Genomic DNA, 17,287 nt, shown 5'->3' with positions numbered 1-17,287 from the left:
AAAAATATTAGCCCATCATGGCCACACATCACTATATCAGTCTGGTTGTCTCCAAAACAGTTTGATATCTCTGAAATGCTTCAGTTTTGGCTTTTGAATGATTCTACTTTTTTTCTGTAATTTGTCTACCTTTTAATGAGTTAACTGCATGTTTTGTTAATATGAGGCCATTTGACTTTGCAATGCATACAAGGCCTGCTGGTCCTGGCCCGGAGGCTCCTGTAGCCTCCTGCCTTCTGGCCGCCTACAGGAGCCTCCGGGCCAGGACCAGCAGGCTACGAGACAGCTTCTTCCACAGAGCAGTCACTTTACTGAACTCTCACCCCGTTAAACCCCGTTAAAGCACGTAATGGCACTAGTCCATTAAATGTAAAATAATGTAAATATAATATCTAGCAATAGCAACTACACACTGTTCTATATTTATTTATTATTTATATATGTGAGTGTGCGAGTGTGTATGTGTATATATTATGTGTTACTTGGGATATTGCAATTCTGGTTGGATGCTAAACTGCATTTCATTACATTTGTAATGACAATAAGTTGAATCAATCAATCAATCAATCAATCAAACAAACAATCAACCAATCAATGAATCAATCAATCAATTAAACTAGCAGTGCAGAACCAGGGCAGAATCCTTCCAGAAAAAAAGATAGTTGCAAGAAAATAACATTAATGTTAAGAAAACAAGGAATCTAATGTGAAAAAAGAACCAGATATATTAAAATATTTTAAATGACTTGCAAATCCATATGTCCCTCCTGAACTATTGCCACTAATACATTTATTTGTATTTTAACTTTGAGGCATGTATGCTATTAAACGAATGACACAATAACATGTAAAATTGATTTTGGTTCCCTGCGTTTCTTTTAATTCACAGTTAAGCATTTTACCTCACGGTGGCGCTATAGACCAACAATATTGTATTTTTTTCTCTCTTTTGACTTCATTGTGGTTGCTCATTCAAGAAGGACGATCACTAAAGGAGTGGATATCTTTTCCCTCTTCGATAGTTTATTCTAATTTTTTCTCTTTATTAATTTGATTGAACTTCATCCCTGATCATGGATCCGAAAACAATCCAATTTCAGACGTGTTGGTTTTGTTTCCTCCTCTGGATGTGCAGCGCAAATGGAGACATGAGCTATTCTTTTCCGGAGGAGCAGGAACGGGGGTCGGCCATTGCAAATATCGCCAAAGACCTCGGGTTGGAGACGCGCGCCCTGTCCAACCGACGACCCCGTATTGACACCGACGGAGCTGCTGGACGTTATTGTGACATCCAGCTGAATACGGGAGAGCTGGTCGTTCATGACAGGATTGACCGTGAAGCGCTTTGTGGTGAAAAGGCTTCATGCGTCCTAAAGTACGAGCTTGTGATGGAGAATCCGCTCGAGCTTCATCGTGTTAGCCTTCACATTCAAGATATCAATGATAACTCTCCACAATTCAATGAGGCATTGATCAATTTAGAAATCAGCGAGTCTGCAGTTAGGGGCGCTCGTTTTGTGTTAGAGGAGGCGCACGATGCGGATGTAGGACAGAATGCAGTTCAGCAGTACAGGCTGAAGAAGAACGATAATTTTATTTTAGATGTTAAAGAAAACATAGTTGAGCTGGTTCTTGATAAAGAGCTTGATCGAGAGAAACAAAAGGAGATCAATTTGCTCCTCACAGCTCTAGATGGCGGCTCTCCTCAGAGATCAGGTACTGTAGTCGTACATGTCACTGTGCTGGATGCCAATGATAACGTCCCGGTGTTCAGTCAGACAGTTTATAAAGCCAGCCTGCCTGAAAACTCTCTTTTGGACACTGTTGTGGTCACAGTGAGCGCCAATGATGCAGATGAAGGAGTGAACGGAGATGTGACTTATGATTTTGGACATGTGACTGAAGACGTGAAGAAGATATTCAGTATTGATCGTAAATTTGGTGATATACGTGTTATTGGAGCTGTAGATTATGAAACGGCCACATCATTTGAAATACGCGTGAAAGCTAAGGATGGGTTAGGGCTGTCATCTTACGCTAAGGTCATCATTTCTGTAACAGATGTAAACGACAACGCCCCTGTTATCAGTGTAAAATCTTTAATTAACTCCATACCTGAAGGCATCCCACCTGGTACTGAGGTGGGCATCATTAATGTGCAGGACAGAGACTCTGAGAAAAACAGACAGGTCCGCTGCTCCCTCCAGCAGGGTGACACTTTTAAGTTAGTCCCTTCTATAAAAAACTATTATTCTCTGGTGAGCACAGGACAACTGGACCGTGAAGTGGTGTCTGATTACAACATTACAATCACTGCCACTGACGAGGGCTCTCCACCTCTGTCCTCCTCTAAAACTGTTCATTTATCTGTAGCTGACATCAACGACAACCCACCTGTGTTTGAGGAAGAGACGTACAGCGCATATGTGAGTGAAAATAACAAACCCGGCTCTACTTTATGTTCCGTTGCTGCTCGAGACCCTGACTGGAGACAAAACGGAACCGTGATTTATTCTCTGTTACCTGGAGAGGTGAACGGTGCCCCGGTGTCCTCGTATCTGTCTGTGAACGGAGACACGGGGGTGATCCACGCTGTGAGGTCGTTTGATTATGAACAGTTTAGGAGTTTCAAAGTGCAGGTGATGGCCAGAGACAACGGTTCTCCTCCACTGAGCAGCAACGTGACAGTCAGTGTGTTCATATCAGATGTGAATGACAACGCTCCTCAGATCTTGTACCCCGCCCCGGAGGGCAACTCCTTCATGACCGAGCTGGTCCCCAAAGCTGCACACGGAGGTTCTCTGGTGTCCAAAGTGATCGCAGTGGACGCGGACTCCGGACAGAATGCGTGGCTGTCCTATCAGATAGTGAAATCCACTGATCCGGGACTTTTCACTATCGGTGTCCACAGCGGAGAGATCAGGACACGACGGGACATTTCTGAATCTGACAGCATGAAACAGAACCTGATAGTGTCCGTGAAAGACAACGGACAGCCCTCTCTGTCTGCCACCTGCTCCATGTATTTACTTATTTCTGATAACTTGGCTGAAGTTCCTGAGTTGAAGGACATTTCTTATGACGAGAAGAACTCCAAGCTGACTTCATACCTGATCATTGCGCTGGTGTCTGTGTCCACCTTTTTTCTGACTTTCATTATCATCATCCTGGGAGTGAGGTTCTGTCGCAGGAGAAAGCCCAGACTGTTGTTTGATGGAGCAGTGGCCATCCCCAGTGCTTATCCCCCTCCGAATTACGCAGATGTTGACGGCACAGGAACTTTACGCAGCGCTTACAATTACGACGCCTACCTGACAACAGGATCTCGAACCAGTGACTTTAAGTTTGTGAGCTCTTACAATGACAACACGCTGCCTGCTGACCAGACTCTGAGGAAAAGTCCTTCTGACTTTGCTGATGCTTTTGGAGACGGTGACAGTTCTCCTGAGGTAGGCACATATTCAATGTAGTCATCTGATTGTATCTGTTTGTTGATGCAAACAGTTATTTTTTATGTAAATTAACCCCATCCACTTTTTGAGCTTTGCACATTATCAAAGTGATGGATAAAATTAGTAATTTGGTATTTCTAACAATCAGGATTCTGATGAGCATATTGAATCGTAATTTTTCATATATGTGTCCCTTCTATATGGAAACAAAAACATTTTCCAGCTGTAGCATAACATTTTTAAAGCCACTGAGTTGGAGGAGTTATTATTTCCTGCTGAACACTTAGAGGTGATCTGAAATGATGTTTTTTAATGTCACAGCTCTTCTTTAAGTGACTCATTGTTTTTTTAACCTCTCACTCACTCACTCACTCACTCACTCACTCACTCACTCACTCACTCACTCACTCACTCACTCACTCACAGTATTGTCATTTTATATCTGGTTTGAGATCAGATAAAATATTTTGTTCCGTATTTCAGGCTGTTTTGCCTTCATTTTGTTTGATAATCTATCTTTGTTGTGTTAACTTAAGTTGGTTCATCATAATTATTTTGTGTAAGATTGTATTTCATCTTTATCTTAATAGGGTACAGTAGTTACTTGCAGTCATTCTTATTTTTCCTGTGTAAATCAAACACGTCCACACATATTGTCAATACTGGTTCATGAGAGATAAATAGAGTTATCACATTCATTGAGTATTGACATTTTTTTACTCCAACATCCCTCACTCACAAAATTGGTGATTTTGATTTCCTCCTATCAGTTTTCCTAAGCCTGTGCATTATGTGACTGTGCACAGCCATAGTGACTTAATTTTTTTTTTTTTGTATTTTATTAATTTTTTTAAAGCATACATTTTAACTTACTGAGAAACTGTCAAAGTTTCACTGAATTGACTTTCTTGCATACTTTGCTGTATTGTTTGTGTCAGTTTTTTTGAAAAGCTCAATGATTACTTTCTATGGTACTGACGATATATAGATTCCCCATATCTGTTTAAATGCATGAGCATTTTCATTGTACACATTTGAGTTCAACACAGCATGCCTTCACATGTTTTTCTAATTCATTTTTTGATGATACAATGTTTATTTTATAATTTCTTAATATACAAAAAGGCCAATTCCAGGAAAAACCAAAAGAAATATGCATATCTTATATTCAACATATCTTAATATGTTCCTTGAACAGGTGGAGGTATTTTTCTTGCTGGCTTGTTAAGTATTGCTTTCTACAGTGGTTTTATTAACAGCGGTTCCACTTCTGTTGAGACTTGAAACAATTTAAACCCTTTTTTTCTTCTGGAACTCTAAGTTTGTCAGAACATTTTTTATTACGTTTCATTTTACCTTAAAGTTGTTGCTGCAGTTTTATTAAAAATGTTAGTAACACAATATATGTCTTGCTGTGATGATTGCACAAGCATTTGTTTGGAATTACCCTCGTTTGTGACTCATGCTATCTCCAGTTCAGTCTGAATTTCAACTTTATGTGGTACATTGAACTGCTATCATCAGATTAAGGAATTCTCGTCTGTGCAGAATTTCATGAGTTCCACAAGGTTCTTGTTATACAGTTGATAAAAGCTGAGATAATTATGCTGGTTATTTTCATTCATCACAAACTAAATGTATTCCAACATCGTTCTATCTGAAATTCTTTAGTAAGAAAAATATTAGCCCATCATGGCCACACATCACTATATCAGTCTGGTTGTCTCCAAAACAGTTTGATATCTCTGAAATGCTGTAGTTTTGGCTTTTGTTGATTCTACTTTTTTTCTGTAATTTGTCTACCTTTTAATGAGTTAACTGCATGTTTTGTTAATATGAGGCCATTTGACTTTGCAATGCATACAAGGCCTGCTGGTCCTGGCCCGGAGGCTCCTGTGGCCTCCTGCCTTCTGGCCGCCTGCAGGAGCCTCCGGGCCAGGACCAGCAGGCTACGAGACAGCTTCTTCCACAGAGCAGTCACTTTACTGAACTCTCACCCCGTTAAACCCGGTTAAAGCACGTAATGGCACTAGTCCATTAAATGTAAAATAATGTAAATATAATATCTAGCAATAGCAACTACACACTGTTCTATATTTATTTATTATTTACATATGTGAGTGTGTATGTGTATATATTATGTGTTACTTGGGATATTGCAATTCTGGTTGGATGCTAAACTGCATTTCGTTACATTTGTAATGACAATAAGTTGAATCAATCAATCAATCAATCAATCAACCAACCAATCATTCAACCAATCAATCAGTCAATCAATCAAACAAGCAATCAACCAATCAATTAATCAATCAATCAATTAAACTAGCAGTGCAGAACCAGGGCAGAATCCTTCCAGAAAAAAAAAGATAGTTGCAAGAAAATAACATTAATGTTAAGAAAACAAGGAATCTAATGTGAAAAAAGAACCAGATATATTAAAATATTTTAAATGACTTGCAAATCCATATGTCCCTCGTGAACTATTGCCACTAATACATTTATTTGTATTTTAACTTTGAGGCATGTATACTATTAAATGAATGACACAATAACATGCAAAATTGATTTTGGTTCCCTGCGTTTCTTTAAATTCACAGTTAAGCATTTTACCTCACGGTGGCGCTATAGACCAATAATATTGTATTTTTTTCTCTCTTTTGACTTCATTGTGGTTGCTCATTCAAGAAGGACGATCACTAAAGGAGTGGATATCTTTTCCCTCTTCGATAGTTTATTCTCATTTTCCCTCTTTATTAATCTGATTGAATTTCATCCCTGATCATGGATCCGAAAACAATCCGATTTCAGACGTGTTGGTTTTGTTTCCTCCTCTGGATGTGCAGCGCAAATGGAGACATGAGCTATTCTTTTCCGGAGGAGCAGGAACGGGGTTCGGCCATTGGAAATATCGCCAAAGATCTCGGGTTGGAGACGCGCGCCCTGTCCAACCGACGACCCCGTATTGACACCGACGGAGCTGCTGGACGTTATTGTGACATCCAGCTGAATACGGGAGAGCTGGTCGTTCATGACAGGATTGACCGTGAAGCGCTTTGTGGTGAAAAGGCTTCATGCGTCCTAAACTACGAGCTTGTGATGGAGAATCCGCTCGAGCTTCATCGTATTAGCCTTCACATTCAAGATATCAATGATAATTCTCCACAATTCATTGAGGATTTGATCAATTTAGAAATCCGGGAGTCTGCAGATAGGGGCGCTCGTTTTGTGTTAGAGGAGGCGCACGATGCGGATGTAGGACAGAATGCAGTTCAGCAGTACAGGCTGAAGAAGAACGATAATTTTATTTTAGATGTTAAAGGGAACGCAGTTGAGCTTGTTCTTGACAAAGAGCTTGATCGAGAGAAACAAAAGGAGATCAATTTGCTCCTCACAGCTCTAGATGGCGGCTCTCCTCAGAGATCAGGTACTGTAGTCGTACATGTCACTGTGCTGGATGCCAATGATAATGTCCCGGTGTTCAGTCAGACAGTTTATAAAGCCAGCCTGCCTGAAAACTCTCCTTTGGATACTGTTGTGGTCACAGTGAGCGCCAATGATGCAGATGAAGGAGTGAACGGAGATGTGACCTATGATTTTGGACATGTGACTGAAGACGTGAAGAAGATATTCAGTATTGATCGTAAAGTTGGTGATATACGTGTTATTGGAGCTGTAGATTATGAAACGGCCACATCATTTGAAATACGCGTGAGAGCTAAGGATGGTTTAGGGCTGTCATCTTACGCTAAGGTCATAATTTCTGTAACAGATGTAAACGACAACGCCCCTGTTATCAGTGTAAAATCTTTAATTAACTCCATACCTGAGAACATCCCACCTGGTACAGAGGTGGGCATCATTAATGTGCAGGACAGAGACTCTGAGAAAAACCGACAGGTCCGCTGCTCCCTCCAGCAAAGTGACACTTTTAAGTTAGTCCCTTCTATAAAAAACTATTATTCTCTGGTGAGCACAGGACAACTGGACCGTGAAGTGGTGTCTGATTACAACATTACAATTACTGCCACTGACGAGGGCTCTCCACCTCTGTCCTCCTCTAAAACTGTTCATTTATCTGTAGCTGACATCAACGACAACCCACCTGTGTTTGAGGAAGAGTCGTACAGCGCATATGTGAGTGAAAATAACAAACCTGGCTCCACTTTATGTTTCGTTGCTGCTCGAGACCCTGACTGGAGACAAAACGGTACCGTGATTTATGCTCTTTTACCTGGAGAGGTGAACGGTGCCCCAGTGTCCTCGTATCTGTCTGTGAACGGAGACACGGGAGTGATCCACGCTGTGAGGTCGTTTGATTATGAACAGTTGAGGAGTTTCAAAGTGCATGTGATGTCCAGAGACAACGGTTCTCCTCCACTGAGCAGCAACGTGACAGTCAGTGTGTTCATATCAGATATGAATGACAACGCTCCTCAGATCTTGTACCCCGCCCCAGAGGGCAACTCCTTCATGACCGAGCTGGTCCCCAAAGCTGCACACGGAGGTTCCCTGGTTTCCAAAGTGATCGCAGTGGACGCGGACTCCGGACAGAACGCGTGGCTGTCCTATCAGATAGTGAAATCCACTGATCCGGGACTTTTCACTATCGGTGTCCACAGTGGAGAGATCAGGACACAGCGGGACATTTCTCAATCTGACAGCATGAAACAGAACCTGATAGTGTCAGTGAAAGACAACGGACAGCCCTCTCTGTCTGCCACCTGCTCCATGTATTTACTTATTTCTGATAACTTGGCTGAGGTTCCTGAGTTGAAGGACATTTCTTATGATGAGAAGAACTCCAAGCTGACTTCATACCTGATCATTGCGCTGGTGTCTGTGTCCACCTTTTTTCTGACTTTCATTATCATCATCCTGGGAGTGAGATTTTGTCGCAGGAGAAAGCCCAGACTGTTGTTTGATGGAGCAGTGGCCATCCCCAGCGCATATCTCCCTCCAAATTACGCAGATGTTGACGGCACAGGAACTTTACGCAGCACTTATAATTATGACGCCTACCTGACAACAGGATCTCGAACCAGTGATTTTAAGTTTGTGAGCTCTTACAATGACAACACGCTGCCTGCTGACCAGACTCTGAGGAAAAGTCCATCAGATTTTGCTGATGCTTTTGGAGACGTTGACAGTTCTCCTGAGGTAGGCACATATTGCATGTAGTCATCTGATTGTATCTGTCTGTTGATGCAAACCGTCACTTTTTATGAAAATATACCCCATCCACTTTTTGAGCTTTGCAGATTATCAAAGTAACAAATAAAATTAGTCATTTAGTATTTCTAACAATCAGGATTGTGATGAGCATATTAAATCATAATGTTTCATATATATGTCCCTTCTAAATGGAAACAAAAAGATGTTCCAGCTGGGGTATAACTTTTTTAAAGCCACTGAGTTGGAGGAGTTGTTATTTCCTGCTGAACACTTGTAGGTGATGTGAAATGATGTATTTTAATGCCACAGCTCATTTTTTAAGTTACTCTCATGCTATTTTAACCTCTCACTCACTCACTCACTCACTCACTCACTCACCCACTCACTAACTCACTGTATTATCATTTTATATCTGGCTTGTGATCAGACAAAACTTTTTGTTACGTATTTCAGGCTGTTTTGCCTTCATTTTGTTTGATAATATATCTCTGTTGTGTTAACATAAGTTGGTTCATCATAATTATTTGTGTAATATTGTGTTTCACCTTTATCTAAATAGGGTGCAGTAGTTACTTGCAGTCATTATTATTTTTCCTGTGTAAATCAAACACGTCCCCACATATTGTCAATACTGGTTCATGAGAGATAAATAGAGTTATCACATTCATTGAGTATTGACATTGTTTTACTCCAACATATCTCACTCACAAAATTGGTCTTTTTTTATTTCCTCCTACCAGTTTTCCTAAGGCTGTGCATTTTGTGACTGTGCACATCCATAGTGGTTTTATATGTTTTTTTTTTGTATTTTTTGTTTTTTTAAATCGTACATTTTAACTTTCTGAGAAACTGTTAAAGTTTCACTTAAATTGACTTTCTTCCATACTTACTGTATTGTTTGTGTCAGTTTTTTTATTAAAAGCTCAAGGATTACTCTCTATGGTACTGACGATATATAGATTCCCCATATCTGTTTAAATGCATGAGCATTTTCATTGTACACATTTGAGTTCAACACAGCATGCCTTCACGTGTTTTTATGTTCATTTTTAATGATAAAATGTTTATTTTATTATTTCTTAATATACAAAAAGGCCAATTCCAGGAAAAACCAAAAGAAATATGCATATCTTATATTCAACATATCTTAATATGTTGCTTGGACAGATGGAGGTATTTTCCTTTCTGACTTGTTTAGTATTGCTTTTTACAGTGATTTTATTAACAGCGGTTCCACTTCTGTTGAGACTTGAAACAATGTAAACCCATTTTTTCTTCTGGACTTCTAAGTTTGTCGGAACATTTTTATTAGGTTTCATTTTACTTTAAAGTTGTTGCTGCAGTTTTACTAAAAATGTCAGTAACACAATATATGTCTTGCTGTGATGATTGCACAAGCATTTGTTTGGAATTACCCTCTTTTATGAATCATGCTATCTCCAGTTCTGTCTGAATTTAAACTTTATGTGGTACAATGGACAGCTATCATCAGATTAAGGAATTCTAGTCTGTGCAGAATTTCATGAGTTCCAGAAGGTTCTTGTTATACAGTTGATAAAAGCTGACATGATTATGCTGGTTATTTTCATTCATCACAAACTAAATGTATTCCAACATCGTTCTATCTGAAATTCTTCAGAAAGAAAACTATTAGCCCATCATGGCCACACATCACTATATCAGTCTGGTTGTCTCCAAAACAGATTGATATCTCTGAAATGCTTCAGTTTTGGCTTCTGAATGATTCTACATTTTTCTGTAATTTGTCTACCTTTTAATGAGTTAACTGCATGTTTTGTTAATATGAGGCCATTTGACTTTGCAATGCATACAACGCCTGCTGGTCCTGGTTTGGAGGGTCCTGTAGCCTCCTGCCTTCTGGTCGCCGCTACAGGAGCCTCCGGGTCAGGACCAGCAGGCTACGAGACAGCTTCTTCCACTGAGCAGTCACTTTACTGAACTCTCACCCCTTAAACCCCGTTAAAACACGTAATGGCACTAGTCCATTAAATGTAATATAATGTAAATATATCTAGCAATAGCAACTACACACTGTTCCCTATTTATTTATTATTTATATATGTGAGTGTGTATGTGTATATATTATGCGTTACTTGGCATATTGCAATTCTGGTTGGATGCTAAACTGCATTTCGTTACATTTGTAATGACAATAAGTTCAATCAATCAATCAATCAATCAATCAATCAATCAATCAATCAATCAAACAACCAATTAATTAAACAAGCAGTGCAGAACCAGGACAGAATCCTTCCAGAAAAAAAGACAGTCGTAAGAAAATAACATTAATGTTATAAAAACAAGGTATCTAATGGGGGAAAAAAAACAGATGTATTAAAATATTTTAAATGACTTGCAAATCCATATGTCCCTTATGAACTATTGCCACTAATACATTTATTTGTATTTTAACTTTGAGGCACGTATACTATTAAATGAATGACACAATAACATGTAAAATTGATTTTGGTTCCCTGAGTTTCTTTAAATTCACAGTTAAGCATTTTACCTCACGGTGGCGCTATAGACCAACATTATTGTATTTTTTTTCTCTCTTTTGACTTCATTGTGGTTGCTCATTCAAGAAAGACGCTCACTAAAGGAGTGGATATCTTTTTCCTGTTTGATAGTTTATTCTCCTTTTCTCTCTTTGTTAATCTGATTGAACTTCATCCCTGATCATGGATCCGAAAACGATCCGATTTCAGACGTATTGGTTTTGTTTCCTCCTCTGGATGTGGAGCGCATATGGAGACATGAGCTATTCTTTTCCGGAGGAGCAGGAACGGGGGTCGGCCATTGGAAATATCGCCAAAGACCTCGGGTTGGAGACGCGCGCCCTGTCCAACCGACGACCCCGAATTGACACCGACGGAGCTGATGGACGTTATTGTGACATCCAGCTGAATACGGGAGAGCTGGTCGTTCATGACAGGATTGACCGTGAAGCGCTTTGTGGTGAAAAGGCTTCATGCGTCCTAAAGTACGAGCTTGTGCTGCAGAATCCTCTCGAGCTTCATCGTGTTAGCCTTCACATTCAGGATATTAATGATAATTCTCCACAATTCAATGAGGAATTGATCAATTTAGAAATCCGCGAGTCTGCAGTTAGGGGCGCTCGTTTTGTGTTGGAGGAGGCGCACGATGCGGATGTAGGACAGAATGCAGTTCAGCAGTACAGGCTGAAGAAGAACAATCATTTTATTTTAGATGTTAAAGGAAACATAGTTGAGCTTGTTCTTGACAAAGAACTTGATCGAGAGAAACAAAAGGAGATCAATTTGCTCCTCACAGCTCTAGATGGCGGCTCTCCTCAGAGATCAGGTACTGTAGTCGTACATGTCACTGTGCTGGATGCCAATGATAACGCCCCAGTGTTCAGTCAGACAGTTTATAAAGCCAGCCTGCCTGAAAACTCTCCTTTGGACACTGATGTGGTCACAGTGAGCGCAAATGATGCAGATGAAGGAGTGAACGGAGATGTGACTTATGATTTTGGACATGTGACTGAAGACGTGAAGAAGATATTTAGTATTGATCGTAAAGTTGGTGATATACGTGTTATTGGAGCTGTAGATTATGAAACGGCCACATCATTTGAAATACGCGTGAAAGCTAAGGATGGTTTAGGGCTGTCATCTTACGCTAAGGTCATCATTTCTGTAACAGACGTAAACGACAATGCCCCTTTTCTCAAATTGAATTCATTAACTAACCCCGTACCTGAGGACATTCCACCTGGTACAGAGGTGGGCATCATTAATGTGCAGGACAGGGACTCCGAGAAAAACCGACAGGTCCGCTGCTCCCTTCAGCAGGGTGTCCCTTTTAAGTTAGTTCCTTCGATTCAAAACTATTATTCATTAGTGACCACGGAACAACTGGACCGTGAAGTGGTGTCTGATTACAACATTACAATTACTGCCACTGACGAGGGCTCTCCACCTCTGTCCTCCTTTAAAACTGTTAATTTATCTGTAGCTGACATCAACGACAACCCACCTGTGTTTGAGGAAGAGTCGTACAGCGCATATGTGAGTGAAAATAACAAACCTGGCTCCACTTTATGTTTCGTTGCTGCTCGAGACCCTGACTGGAGACAAAACGGTACCGTGATTTATTCTCTGTTACCTGGAGAGGTGAACGGTGCCCCGGTGTCCTCGTATCTGTCTATGAACGGAGACACGGGGGTGATCCACGCTGTGAGGTCGTTTGATTATGAACAGTTGAGGAGTTTCAAAGTGCAGGTGATGGCCAGAGACAACGGTTCTCCTCCACTGAGCAGCAACGTGACAGTCAGTGTGTTCATATCAGATGTGAATGACAACGCTCCTCAGATCTTGTACCCCGCCCCGGAGGGCAACTCCTTCATGACCGAGCTGGTCCCCAAAGCTGCACACGGAGGTTCTCTGGTGTCCAAAGTGATCGCAGTGGACGCGGACTCGGGACAGAACGCGTGGCTGTCCTATCAGATAGTGAAATCCACCGATCCGGGACTTTTCACTATCGGTGTCCACAGCGGAGAGATCAGGACACAACGGGACATTTCTGAATCTGACAGCATGAAACAGAACCTGATAGTGTCAGTGAAAGACAACGGACAGCCCTCTCTGTCTGCCACCTGCTCCATGTATTTACTTATTTCTGATAACTTGGCTGAAGTTCCTGAGCTGAAGGACATTTCTTATGATGAGAAGAACTCCAAGCTGACTTCATACCTGATCATCGCGCTGGTGTCTGTGTCCACCTTTTTTCTGACTTTCATTATCATCATCCTGGGAGTGAGGTTTTGTCGCAGGAGAAAGCCCAGACTGTTGTTTGATGGAGCAGTGGCCATCCCCAGCGCTTATCTCCCTCCAAATTACGCAGATGTTGACGGCACAGGAACTTTACGCAGCGCGTATAATTATGACGCCTACCTGACAACAGGATCTCGAACCAGTGACTTCAAGTTTGTGAGCTCTTACAATGACAACACGCTGCCTGCTGACCAGACTCTGAGAAAAAGTCCATCAGACTTTGCTGATGCTTTTGGAGACGTTGACAGTTCTCCTGAGGTAGGCACATATTACATGTAGTTTTCCGAATCCATGTGTTTTTTGCCACAAACTTTAAATTCTTTTGCATGATCTCATTCACCCTCTTAACTTTATCAATTAATTTGTTGCCATTTTTTTTTGTACGGCATTTTTCAGTATTTAGATTATTTCCAGACATTGTCACGTTTTTTCTCTCGCGAAAGAAACAACAATATTATCATGCTGGAGCATGATAATAAAACCTCTGGGTTTGAGGAGTTCTCATCATTTTCTGTTGTAAACTTGAAGGTGATCTGAAAGTACATGTTTTCATGTAAGTTTGTAACTGACTCATTGATGTTTGAAGCTCTCTATCTCTCTCTCTCTCTCTATTCCCCTCTCCCCCTCTCTCTCTCTCTACACACACACACTCACACACACACAAACACATCCACTGGTATTTTGATACATCTGAAATGGCTTGATATGAAGCTCAATCTAAACCTTTGACTTGTATTTCGAGCTGTTTATTTATTTTTTTTTATTTTTTTTTATTTTTTTTGGGGGGGTGTCTATTTTGTTATATAATCAATGTTTTTGTTTGAAGTTCAAAAGTTGTTTCCTCTACATGATTCTGAGTGTGCTCAGTGTACTGGCATTGCTATATTCACTGATTCGATCAAACATATCCAGACATTGTCCACATGGATTCGTTGGAAATATATAGTTACCACTTTCATTAAGATTATACATTTCTGACCCCATTACATCTCACTCACATATTTTTTTTATTTGATTCACTCTATGAGTTCCCTGAGGCTGTTTATTCTCTGTCAGCTGTTTTTTTTTTTTTTTCACTTTTAAAAACACTTTCACTGAAACAACTTTTTTAATAGACTGGACATGCTCAATGAATTACTTGTTATTATTCTGAGAGCACAAACATTCACATGTATGTTCTAACTCCTGATCATTTTTCATTGCTAATTGCAATGGCACCTTAACCCGATTCAGGCGCCGCTCTGGTGAGGACAGGTAACCTGTTTTGAATGCTTTCAGAGGCAACAAAGTTCATTTCCAATGTCAATCCATTTATTTGAAATGCACAGTCCAAAAGTTAATGCCTGTCATCAATTACTCAACTCACTACTGAGTTCCTCAAACACAATAAATGATTTCCCCTCCTGCTACTCTCCCTGACACGTCTCCCTGGCACGATTCAAAAACTGTGTCTGCTGCCCTGTCCGGCACACCTGCCACTGATTACGTGGAGGCTGTATAACCTCCACCTTGTCCTAGCTCCACCGAGTGAGTAAACATACAATCTGAAACAAATGACCAGTCAACAGGAGGGCACACACAAACAGAAAAAAACAAACCCTTATGCAACATAAAATAGCTCATACATTAATAATTGAGTTCCACACAACATATGTTGAATGTTTTTGATTTAGGGAATTTACTGGCTGGTTGATGAAGTTGTAATTTTTTTCTTCCCTGCACCGCAAAGGTTCTTTGGTGCTTTTATTTGATTTAATTTTACGACGAAGATTTTTTTTGCTATCTTGTTTATAACAGCTATCAATTAAACCCTATCTATCTCAATAGTATGGTAGGATGAGCATTTTTTTTTATCACTCCCTTTCTTAGATCGATGCAATCTCTGGATGAGGCTAAATATATACTCATTATTGTATGGTGTGCAGCTGTCAACGCTTTGACTAATTCTAGTTTGTGCAGATATTCTTGAGTTACACAAGGTTCTTGTCATGAAGCAAATTTCAACTGGGATTATTGGGTATTTTTCATGGATCAACAACAAAATATATACTATCATTGTTCTATCCGAAATTATTTGGAAAGAAAATTCCTACTCCCCTGGAGCCAAACTGTATGTCCTCGGTCTGTAGGTCTGTGCAACATATTGGCTTTTTGCTTTTTTTTGTTTTTTTCTTGGATAAAAAGCATTTTCACTTCACAAATCAATTGTAATGAATAACAGCTTTAATTTCCAACATAAATATCTGCATAAGATCTATTTCTAACAACAAAGACTAGATCTGAAAAGTATATTTAGGATGAAAAGATACTGACAGTGATTTATACAAATGAAATAATATGTATTACATAAGTCTGAACATATAGCTCTGTGGTTGGACACTTCTGCTCAACAGACCCTTGCCAAATCAGGTTTATCAATAAAGTACCCATAAACACTCAAATATTACTAATACAGTCTCGGTGGTTCATCAGACACAAATACTTTTTTACATGGAGCTTAAGCATATTTTAATACATGGCCTTTTTCACTTGGCAAAAGATGCATAGTGAAGAAATTAAACAATAATAGTTGGTGGGTTCCTTCCAGCATAAAAGAGAAAACAAAATATACAACTATATATTATGAAAACAATGATTCCAGTAATGATAGAAAATTAAACTAATTTAATATTTGACCTCTTAAAAACGTCACAACGCCACAACTTTAATCTCATCTACGATGATTATTTCACTGGTTTGTTGTGTATAGTAACTTTTTGCTGACTATTTTAAATAGTTGATACAAATAACTCCTAAAATATATTTGTGCTTCCTTAGTTTGTTTAAATTCATAGGATATGTTGTACCTCACGGTGGCGCTATAGGCCAACTTTAACGTATTTCTCTTTTTTGGTCTTTTTCTTTGTGGTCGCTCATTCAAAAAGGACTATCCGAAAGGATTGCAGATCTTGTTGCTGTTAGTGGTTTATTATCTTAACTCTCCCTTTTAATCTGATTGAACTTCATCCCTGATCATGGATTCGAAAACGATTGGATTTCAGACGTGTTGGTTTTGTTTCCTCCTCTGGATGTGGAGCGCATATGGAGACATGAGCTATTCTTTTCCGGAGGAGCAGAAACAGGGTTCGGCCATCGGAAATATCGCCAAAGATCTCGGGTTGGAGACGCGCGCACTGTCGAATAGACGACCCCGTATTGACACCGACGGAGCTGCTGCACGTTATTGTGACATCCAGCTGAATACCGGAGAGCTGGTCGTTCATGACAGGATTGACCGGGAAGCGCTTTGTGGTGAAAAGGCTTCATGCGTCCTAAAATATGAGCTTGTGCTGCAGAATCCTCTCGAGCTTCATCGTGTTAGCCTTCACATTCAGGATATTAATGATAACTCTCCACAATTCATTGAGGATTTGATCAATTTAGAAATCAGCGAGTCTGCAGATAGGGGCGCTCGTTTTGTGTTAGAAGAGGCGCACGATGCGGATGTAGGACAAAATGCAGTTCAGCAGTACAGGCTGAAGAAGAATGATAATTTTATTTTAGATGTTAAAGGGAACGCAGTTGAGCTTGTTCTTGATAAAGAGCTTGATCGAGAGAAACAAAAGGAGATCAATTTGCTCCTCACAGCTCTAGATGGCGGCTCTCCTCAGAGATCAGGCACTGTAGTCGTACATGTCACTGTGCTGGATGCCAATGATAACGCCCCAGTGTTCAGTCAGACAGTTTATAAAGCCAGTCTGTCTGAAAACTCTCTTTTGGACACTGTTGTGGTCACAGTGAGCGCAAATGATGCAGATGAAGGAGTGAATGGAGACGTGACTTATGATTTTGGACATGTGACTG

General features: G+C 40.2%; 3 protein-coding genes across 3 annotated transcripts in view; all 3 read left to right on the top strand.

Annotated features, from left to right (window-relative positions):
• Positions 1-1,148: 1,148 nt before the first annotated feature.
• On the top strand, positions 1,149-8,630 carry LOC308134676 (uncharacterized protein; the record flags this gene model as incomplete). The annotated part of the gene is made up of 2 exons (XM_080502449.1): positions 1,149-3,449; positions 6,261-8,630. The coding sequence occupies 2 exons, from the start codon at positions 1,149-1,151 to the stop codon at positions 8,628-8,630; spliced, it is 4,671 nt and encodes a 1,556-aa protein (XP_080358575.1).
• Positions 8,631-11,401: 2,771 nt separating this feature from the next.
• LOC308134674 (protocadherin gamma-A11-like) lies at positions 11,402-13,723 on the top strand (the record flags this gene model as incomplete). Its single annotated transcript, XM_080502445.1, has 1 exon — positions 11,402-13,723. The coding sequence occupies one exon, from the start codon at positions 11,402-11,404 to the stop codon at positions 13,721-13,723; it is 2,322 nt and encodes a 773-aa protein (XP_080358571.1).
• Positions 13,724-16,533: 2,810 nt separating this feature from the next.
• Positions 16,534-17,287, top strand: part of LOC308134673 (uncharacterized protein) — a gene marked incomplete at both ends in the record, with an annotated part of 81,418 nt that continues 80,664 nt past the window's right edge. The window contains one exon of the mRNA XM_080502444.1: positions 16,534-17,101. Within this exon, the coding sequence (XP_080358570.1) occupies positions 16,534-17,101 (568 nt within the window). The remainder of the gene's footprint in view (positions 17,102-17,287) is intronic.

The sequence above is a fragment of the Blennius ocellaris genome, assembly GCF_963422515.1.
Source record: "Blennius ocellaris genome assembly, chromosome: 9".
NCBI classification, from domain to species: domain Eukaryota; kingdom Metazoa; phylum Chordata; class Actinopteri; order Blenniiformes; family Blenniidae; genus Blennius; species Blennius ocellaris.
This window is presented reverse-complemented; position numbering and strand designations above follow the sequence as displayed.